Source organism: Dreissena polymorpha, chromosome 5, assembly GCF_020536995.1.
Source record: "Dreissena polymorpha isolate Duluth1 chromosome 5, UMN_Dpol_1.0, whole genome shotgun sequence".
In the NCBI taxonomy this organism is placed as follows: domain Eukaryota; kingdom Metazoa; phylum Mollusca; class Bivalvia; order Myida; family Dreissenidae; genus Dreissena; species Dreissena polymorpha.
The window spans coordinates 122,222,848-122,233,434 of NC_068359.1; the positions used below are offsets into that span (position 1 = coordinate 122,222,848).

At 35.5% G+C, this 10,587-nt stretch overlaps 1 protein-coding gene across 28 annotated transcripts in view; it reads left to right on the forward strand.

Moving 5' to 3' along the window:
- The window catches only part of LOC127832638 (uncharacterized), an 84,285-nt gene extending 79,320 nt beyond the window's left edge, over positions 1-4,965 (forward strand). For all 28 annotated transcript variants that reach the window (XM_052358202.1, XM_052358204.1, XM_052358208.1 and 25 more), the window contains one exon: positions 1,249-4,965. In XM_052358202.1, the coding sequence (XP_052214162.1) occupies positions 1,249-1,418 (170 nt within the window). In that variant the 3' untranslated portion in view covers positions 1,419-4,965. The remainder of the gene's footprint in view (positions 1-1,248) is intronic.
- Positions 4,966-10,587: the final 5,622 nt, after the last annotated feature.

Genomic DNA, 10,587 nt, shown 5'->3' on the forward strand with positions numbered 1-10,587 from the left:
CTGTACCTGGCAAGTTGAATTTTACCTTGACCTTTGAATGACCTTGACTCTCAAGGTCAAATTATTAAATTTTGCTAAAATTGCCATAACTTCATTATTTATGATTAGATTTGATTGATACTTTGACAAAACTACAATTACCTGACATACCACAATAGACTCCACCCAAACCATCCCCTGTGCCCTCCTCCCCCCCCTCCCCTCCCCCTCCCCCCCCCCTCCCCTCCCCCTAATTTTTTTTTTTTTTTTTGAAGATCATCTCACAAATGACCACCACACCCTCACACTATACCCCACCCCACCCCACCCCACCCCACCCCAATTTTTTTTTTAACGGTTAAAAAACACAAATATTTATTTTTATTATTTTATGTTTGAAATACCGTCCAACCATCGCACCCAAGAATCCCCCCATCACCCCCCCTCCCCCACCCGAATCCACCCCCCCTAATTTTTTTTTTTTAAGATCATCTCACAAATTACCACCACACCCTCACACTTTGCCCCCCACCCCCCCCCCCCAACCCACCCCCCAATTTTTTAATTGTTTTTGAAACGTTTAAAAAACACAAATATTTTTATTATTTTATGTTTGAAATACCTTCCAACCATCGCACCCAAAAATCCACCCCCACCCACCCCCCCCCCCCCACCCGAATTTTTTTGTTTTTTTTGCGTTTTTTTTTCGCATTTTTGGAAGATAACGTAATAAATTCCACACCCCCACACTATACACCCCTCTTCACTCCGCCCCTCCCTCCTTTGTGATTGAAAATGAGAAACCCTTCACCTTTAAAAAGAAAATAGATGAGCGGTCTGCACCCACAAGGCGGTGCTCTTGTTAAGTATAGCTTTCACATAAGGCTTTGTGGACCATTGCACTTTCCCTGTGCATTGCCCTGGGCCTTTATAAATTTATCAGAGCATGATAGATTTCAAAGCTCCAAAATTTGTATGCTTTGATATAAAATCCTTATGCTTAGTGCTGAAATCATTTTGCCTTACTCTAAAATTCTGATAAAATATGTTTAGGTAAAATTGAATAATTTCTTAAATCTATTTTGATTTCGCACAAAGCAATATTTGAATAAAGACATTATTCACATTGAGTATGGCTGTACTATCTCCACAAAACACGTGTTCTTTTATCATAAGGTTTCTTTAAAGGATCTGTGTGAATGCCTAACTCTTTACCTGTTCTGCCTATTTCTGCAATGCAACTCATCTTAATGGCATCATTGTTTTCAGAAACAGGCATGATCATTGGCGGTGGGGTTGGTGGGCTGCTGCTGATAGTAGCGGTTGTTGTCTTCATCATCATCATTGGACGACAGAGGCGACGTGCAATGTACCGCAATCGTCACGCTCTGATGAACGACGATGATGATGATTCGCTGGACACAAACGTCGTCATATAAAAAATCCTAAGGCGTGTGGCCCCAAAAGTCCTTATACATTTACCACTCAGATTCGCACTGTGAAGTGTGTGCAGTCCCTTAGAAAATCAAATTAAATTAAAGACTTTTTTACTAAAGTTTTGAAGGCTCTATTTTATAACCCTAAGATATTGATGAGCAGCGAACAGCATAAAACCTGAACAGACTGCCAGTTACTCTGAGGCTGTTCTGGTTTTATGGTGGTTGCATATAACCATTTTCACTTTGCTAATGCGTTTGCTGGTTAAACTATTGTATTGCACACAGACATGTTTTGGTGATACAACAGTTCAACACTGAAACCATTTCTTTGATGTGTTTTTGCATTATTGACAGTCTTAGGCATGTATATTTATATGCAACAAACATAATGTTTTATTGGTCAGGATAGCGGATGTAGGGGACAGATATTTATATTTTTTATATGGATGTTGTAACTTATCTTTTCCTTTGTTGGTTATTATAACACTGTAACATAAGTTTTGAATCGTACAACATTAGTTTAAGTCAAAGTATTGGATGTTAATGTAAGAAATAATTTCTTGGTCAAATTCCTGCACAGTAGAAAATTCCTCTAGTAGTCAAAATTAAAGATTCAGACTGTATCTCATATGTTTAATAGTTAGAACTCAAGACTGAGGCTGTTACAAATAATTGGGCTGTGCTCTTGGAAAACGGGGCTTTATGCGCTTATGTCAAGTGTTGTCCAAGATAAGCCAGTGTAATCCATACAGGCTAATGAGTGACGACACTTTCTGTCCTGAATGAATTTGTTTGTCAATGAGACATTCTTAAAACAAAAAAGTACATGCATAAAGCCCATTTTTTTCAAAGAGAGAGGCTCCATTATGTAAAGATTGGGAACTATTGTGTGCATTGAGCTAACATATGCTTCATACCACTTTTTATCACCTATGCTTTAGATCTGAAGGTTTCAAATTGTTTACAATTACTGGGACATTTTTAATTATCATATCAAAGCATAGAACTTTAAATAAGAATCCTGGTATATTTTTTTACTTGTAGAAAAAGTTCTTTACCATGTATTGAATCTCATAAACGTTCATGTAATCTTCATATGATTCAAGGCCTGTCTACATGAGTTGTGTGGGGATTGGTTCCAGGCCTGTCTACATAAGTTGTGTAGGCATTGGTTTTAGGCCTGTCAACATAAGTTGTGTAGGCATTGGTTCCAGGCCTGTCTACACAAGTTGTGTGGGCATTGGTTCCTGGCCTGTCTACACAAGGTGTGTGGGCGTTGGATCCAGGCCTGTCTACATAGGTAGTGTGGGCATTGGTTCCAGGCCTGTCTACCTAAGTTATGTGGGCATTTGTCATACAATGTTGTTCTACGGCAATCCTCAGCCTATCTCAGATTCCAGTAGGGCAGTTGTCAGTTACTGGCATAAATAAGTACACAAACGTACTGTTTACCCAGCAATCCCATGCAAAGTTTGTGTTAGTGACCTGACCTCTGTTATATGACTATATTTGTGATAAAAGTGGCGAAAAATCCAATTTAACAAACAAACGTATTTTTCACATTTGAACACAAAACAATATTCATTTATTGCATTAGATATCATATTTGGGTTCCACTTTGGGTATCACATTGTATTTGTGTAAGGCATCACATTAGATATCATTTGGATTGAGCATCATAATTTGATCTGAAATGTTCCTTGAAGTTATTTTCCTGAATGTTTGTATGTGAATACCATTCAACAAAGTAATAGTTTTAAAGTTATGGAATTATTGTTTGGTAATATATTTTAATAAGTTACAGATGCAGTTAGCCCATAATTGTGCATTTATTTAGTTGATTCTTTTTTTTGTTTGTATTTAAAATCTTTAAAATCTCATTCTGTAAAAGGTTGTTATTTGTTGACACATGTATGTATACATATGTATTTGTATTATTCCATGGAACAAACTGATTACTGGACTTTTACTTTTTTATTTTCTTCTTGGGAGTTGTAGGTCTTGATAGATGGTGTAATACACAAAATATTTCTCGAAATTGTGAATTACACCTGTATATTTTGCGGATGTATGCATCAAGAACAAAATGTAATTCTACAAAGACATATGATCTGCTATATTTTATGTACATGTATGTAACAGGGTGTATTTGTTGCAATTAACAAGCATTTTGCTTTGTTCTAAAGTAAACTGAACACTCTGTGCCTAATTCATTATTAATTATCATTGAAGAAGTGCAATTTATATATTTGTAGTAAGATTGTTTTGCAATTAAGTTTGTATTTTAGATTTAAATGATTTCAATAAGAGTATACCTGGTAAATAAAAAAAACTCATAAATGTATTTCAAAATTTTCTTTGAATTTGGTCATTTAAAAAAAGACAATTGTAACAAATATGCTATTAGTTTTGCCATTTCTAAGAATTAAGCGTTAAAACAAACAAAAGTTGAAAGTTAAAAATTCCAAAAAGGCCACAGGATCCAAGTTAAGGGCAAACAGAATCAAAACAAGTATTCTGCAATAATAACTGTGAAGGCACCCTTTTCTGAAGAAAGAGCACAGTGTATTTTAATATGGCCCATATTAATTTCACTTTTGTCTGCCCCTTACATTATATAATATTATAAAACTGTTTGTTATAATTTATCAATAATCAGTCATAATAAAGTTCATGTTTTCTTAGTCATATCAGGTAAAGTTTGTAGAATATGTGTTCTTTTACATATACTAGTGGAACTTAGAGTTTATTTGTTTTCTTTTTAACTCACCTGAGCACAATGTGCTCATGGTGAGCTTTTGTGATCGCCTTTGTCCTTGTGCCTCATGCAGCGTCAATATTTGCCATGTTAACGCTTTAAAGGCCACATCTTTTGTCAGATCTTCATGAAATTTTCTCTGAAGATTTGTGCCAATGATATATTTGACAAGTTCAAAATGGTGCCTGTTGGTTGAAAAACACGGCCACCAGGGGGCGGGGTATTTTTCCTAATATGTCTATAGTAAAATCTTGTTAACACTTTAGAGGCCACATTATGTCCGACTTTCAAAAACTTAGTCATAAGATTTGTCGCAATGATATCTTGGACGAGTTCGAAAATGGTTTGGGTTGGTTGAAAAACATGGCCACCAGGGGTGGGGCATTTTTTCTTATATCGCTATAGTAAAAAGTCGTTAATGCTCTTAAAGTCACATTAATTGTTCAATCTTCATGAAACATGGTCAGAACATTTGTTTTAATTATATCTAGGATTATTTCAAAAATGGTTCCAGTCTGTTGAAAAACATTGCGGCAAGGTGCGGGAAATTTGTTCTTATATGGCCATCGTAAAACTTTTTAGCACTCTAAAAGTTACAGTTATAGTTCACTCTTCATGAAACTTGATCAGAACATTTGTTCTAATGATATCTTGGGCTGCACATAAAAGGTCAGTGTCTTTGTATCTCAGGTGAGCGACTTTGGACCTTTCACGCCCTCTTGTTTGTTGTTGTTGTTCACATGACATATTTATAATAACTATTAATAAAATGCTTTCTGACAGCAGTGACGAACTTTTGTTGTTTAATCAATCAAGTATCATAATGTAAGGAAGTAATCGATGGGTGGCTTTTCAAAGTTAGCCTCACATTAAAATGTATGGAGTGTCTGTTTACAATTGTTATGCCCTTATAGTGGAAATGTAGTATTTGCATCGTCCGACTGTCCACCAGTCCATCTCTCTTTGTGTGCGTAGCGTATCTGAGGAAGTATTTTGGCGGTTCAAAAGAAACTTTATAGAATGAAATAATAGAGATGGCTTTCGTGAGATATGCAGAGTACAAGAACCATAACAATGCGGACTACTCTCGCTGCTTATACGAAAATTAGAAACTTAGGCACATTTACAATTACGCATTACCGATCAGTTCAATCGCCAATGCCCCAAGACTTTCAAGATCAGAAACTTAGGCACATTTACAATTACGCATTACCGATAAGTTCAATTCCAATGCCACAAGACTTTCAAGGTAAGAGCTGGGTCTGAAAAACGTTAGGGGAAGACTGAATGTACTATCAATTAACGCATTATTTTGATAACACAGTATTGCTTTAAATACATCAAATAACACTAATTTCATAGAAGAAATGAATTAAAATCTATTGATAACTGCAATTTGTTATGTATCATGAGACAAAACCACCGAAAGAGTATATTGTTCATGATAGAAGGGCAATCGTATTATTATCTAGTCACACATGTGTGACGTACGCAGTCAGTCTGTGTGAAAATCTTTCCTGCAAGCCAGAATCGGCAAATGACCTTGCCAATTTGCAATACATAACACAGTGTGACTCAAGTTTCAATCGGAAAGTGTCCTGGTTTGATGCTCTATTTTAATAAAAGACGCACTGAGATTGCTAAAGACCTGCGTCATGTGGACAAGGATCTCGTGCAACATGCCTGCGTAGCTCAAGTGCATACTGAGGAGTATACTCAAGAGATACCACGAAACCTTGCGTGCGTGTTTTTTTATACAAATGAAAGCCCATAACAAGACTGCGCAATTGCGCAAGCTGGGCATGAGCTACGCTGGTCGCATATGCCATAAGGTCAATTAATTTGTTACATAATCTGAGCGCATGTTCTTCTACATATTTTATGCGATTTTTAAAGGTATAAAAACAGTATTTCAAAACTGTAAATGCATATTGTCAAGTTTCATTAGTTTTGTATAAGGAGTTGTGTCCCTTTGTGTTAAATAATATATAAACGCTCCTTATTTTGCGAACGATTATTAGAAAACGTTTACAAAATAATTATCTTCGAGAGCTACGTTAAAATAGGCGTTATTGACGTATTTTTTAAACATACATATAAACATCAATGCAAATGTGGCGTGGTATACACTGTCTGTGATACCTTCGTTTTGCATAGTATGTATCAATCTCCATGCAGAGTTGTCGTTCCTTGCTCTCACATACAGCTATGCTGGTTCCCGTCAAATCACTGCGCGGAGGTTGAGTATGTATGTATGTTGTTCATGTTGCTTGTCGTTTGCGGTTCGTTTTAAACGGTTCAAACTCGCAATGCTTTGCATTGAACGAAAAAGGTGCAGACCTCAGTTTTAATTATAGTTGAATTGTGAGATAGTTTTACTGTCCGCAATTGTACACACACTACGCTACAATCCTTAAGTTAAGGACTAACGGATGTAAACAATACTACTGTTTTCTTAGTTTTATTATTAACACATACGTCACCAAATACAATTTATTTTTAAACACTGTGAACAAGTAAATGTAAAAACGTTCTTATTAATGTTGAATGTAAGCTTTCATATGTTTATGTTAAACCCATTCTCTGTTTAATACATGGTGCAGTATTAACAAGAAATATCTTTAAAAAAGGTATACGGCGTTGATTGTGGTCGATGTTTATGAATGATCAAAAGTTATTTCTATGAGATAAAAAGTAGCGGATGCCTTTTTTTCTGCGCAGTTCTTAGCTTCATCACAAGCAAATCAATTACGGGGTGTTGCGCCAGATTTCGTGGCTTATTTTGCTTTATGTGATATTATTATTCAGATATCTATATTTACAGAATAGAAAAACACAAGAAACATGAAAATAAACGAGTGCTTATAGGTCAGCCGGCAATACCCGAATCTTATTTAATTGCACAATTATAGTATAGTGAATTATAGTGCTCATGCTTAATAAACTGGTCTAAATGGATAAATATTTCTAATTAATTTTATCAAAATTGGTCCTTATCATGCAAATGTTGAAAACATATTAAAAATCGATGATTGACATACCACAATAATATCGCCGAATATCTTTATTTAGTATCTTTCTGATCAAAACAGACTTCAAGTGCACAAAGTTTACGAGACGGCGTTTATATAAAGATTTCTGCAACTGACCGCAAACTGACCTTGATACCTTGCGGATTGGAATGCAATGCATTAAAGTTAGGTAACAATTCTGCTGCTGAAACGACGGCTTGTTTACGCCAACTGACCCGAATTGACACGAAACCTCGCGGGTTGAAATGCAATGCGAGTAAGTACTAAATATGAGAATATAGCCTTTAGTATAAACGCTTTTGCGCTGGTAATTCTCTGAAAATAAAAGGTGAACGCACAAACTTTATTTATGTCGAAAATTTATTGTAAAACTGTTCTATCTATTGAGCCTTTTCATTAGAGATAAAATTGTTTCATGCAGTAAAACAGTGTTACAAAGACGCGGATATGTTTCCAATGTTCTGGTGTTATACTCAAATCAAATACTCAATGGAATAAATGAAGTGTATTCATTCGTACCTAGCCGCGGGAAATTTCATTTGAATATTATTGGACACTTACAAAGGTCAAGTCAGGGTGAAAAGCTGGCTTAATACAGCTTACGCCGAAAAAGTTTATTTGACTGCAATACAATTCCGAACAATTTGATGGGTCCTTCGATATTCTCCGGCGTCAAACGATTAGGAAATTAGTGATAACATAAATAAGCGTACTTGCTAGGACTGTTTATTTGGAAACAGTTGAAATCATATTGTTAATTTGATAAATAATGCGCTGACCTTAGCGTGTTTCTTAACTGTTTTATAATTGTATACACTTGATACGGTCGGACTACTTCAGCTTACATACAAGTCTAACATGATACAAACGTAATAGGTCTATTGTTATGAAATGTGTCTAGATTGGACCAGAGTGAAATAATATTCTTATACAACCACAACATGAACGTTTCGGATAAACAGAAAATGCAGCTGCACCAGCATGGTGAACTCTGATTACAGCGAATGCTATTTAGCCAAGGTCCCCTGGATTGAAAGACTCCGCCTACTGTAAATATGCAATCCGATATGACACGGCACTTTTGAGTCTTCTACTTCTACTTCTTCTACTTCGTACTTCATACAGTTAATTACTATAACAGGAAGGCCTATTATAGGCAGATATGGACACTGTCGTGTCCGTTTCCTGGGAAGAACCAGTACTTGGTGTCTATGGAGGAGATAATGAGAAGTAGGGACCGAACCCACGAACTCCCGATCGCTAGGCGGACACCTCATCCACTACACCACCGCGAGTCTATATAAGAGAAGCAGAATTTTACCGAAAACAACGGATGCACACCGTTGGTCTTAAACGCTTGATACGTTTATCAATTAAAACATTTTTTTATAATAAGAATAATCATATTCAAAACAGGTGTATGTCCATAAATATAGTTCACGCATTTATGTTTGTATTCAAAATGTTATCGTTTGCAGATATATTATGTAAAATATATTTTCAGCTGAAATGCAAAAATAGTATAGAAACACAATATAGCACCCTACATATTTTTAGCTGCATACTTGCCATTATGTTTTATTTGTTTTGTTGCTTGTAAGTCGAGAATTTGTAACAGCATCGTGCGCTGGTCCCATGACACTATGATGGCATTTATCAATGAGAAATATTTTTGAATAATTCCACTTATCTATCACTTAAATCCAGAACAAGGATTGTACCATGATGGAGTTCATTAAAAGGTGTCGCCGACTTAAAAAAACATGTATTTTGATGTTTTGCACGTTGATGTCACATAAATCAGGTTAAGTGCTTCGTACCATGTTGTTCTGAATACAACTTGCCACTGATTGCAACTGCGCAGTATGTACGTGGTGTTAAATGGACTTACTCAGATGTTGACAGATCAAAGAACAGAGCGATATTTCTGTTAACATGAACCCAGCTGTAATGAAAGACATTAAAACTTTTCCTTTTGTAAGAAATTAATTTAGTTACGGTTATGTATAAAAGTAAAAGAGCACTCTCCTGAACATAGTTTACTTACATAGTTTATTTCCAAGTATGCACCACACAGTTTTTGTACAGAAACTAAAGCAAATAATATTAATTTATAAAACCGATGTAAAGGCATTTTGTTGATTAAATTCGTAAGAATCGAGCGCTACTAATCAAGTATGGAAATCGTCATCATAAAACATGCCGTGCAAACAGGATTCATACTTGATAACAATGTATAATGTTCTTCTGAGAATCGTGGCGACTATTGTGTACGTGTGTGCTTGTGTGTCTGTGAAAATGACTTGTGTTTTTGTAAACTTTAGTGCGTTCTAATATGACGGTAGCGTTATTTTTGTAAACAATGACCCGGTATTGTACGGTACAAAATTCGACATACAATTTTTAGACTTACTATGCTTTTTAAACATGCTTATTTCTCTTCACTAACTCACGAACAACAAACAGAAGCATGCAAGATGAACAGCATCAACACCGAACACATTTCAAACAGCATTTTTTTCAAACGTGCAAACAAATATTTTGGTACTTACAGTTTTTTATATGTTTATACATGTGTGTAATGGGTTGTTGTACAATGCAATATGTATTTATTGTACCAGTACGTATTTCAGAACGAAATATTGTGAATACTTTTATTTTATGTAATAATATAGTAAAATATATAATAAACTATGTGTCCGCCGTATTGTGACTTATCCATATTTATTAAGCAAAAGATTGGTTTGACGACAAACTTACTCGTTCCAGAAAAATGTCAATTGCCTGGTGCGCTTATAACATGCATGTCTTGTTTTTGGTCAATTTATGATATTTGTTGTCTACAATACTCAACGTTTTGAAATACATGTAGTTGTATTGTTTTGTCAAGCGTCAAGTTTTCGTCTTCGTTGATTAGCTTCTAGCGGAGTTTTTTATTGTTGACGACAAAAACAATTCGATCGCGGATCCTTTTATCCTGTACCAGTGCTGGAAACCGACAGTCTGCAATTTTAAGTTTGAGTCTTATCACGAGCTGTTCGATTCTTTCATCATTTTGATTTTCCTTGAAGAATTGGTATTTCTGCACAAACTTGATTTAATTTTGTTTAACATGTTTTTGAAATTGTTCAAAGTATGTTTGTAACTGTGTTTGTTCTTCTTCTGTCAAGCTTGTGTAATGTCTTGGCCTTTTTCACCGCATCATATGAGCAAGAAAGCTACTTTTTCCTCTTCCGATTTTTCTTTTAAAGGTCAAGAGAATATTAATTTTTATGTGTCGTTCAAATTTCTCCCACGTTGATTGTAGATTCGAACTGTCCCAATCCATGACTGGTGGCGTTCTCCACATAGAGACATTTCGTATGTTTTAGTAAGAATT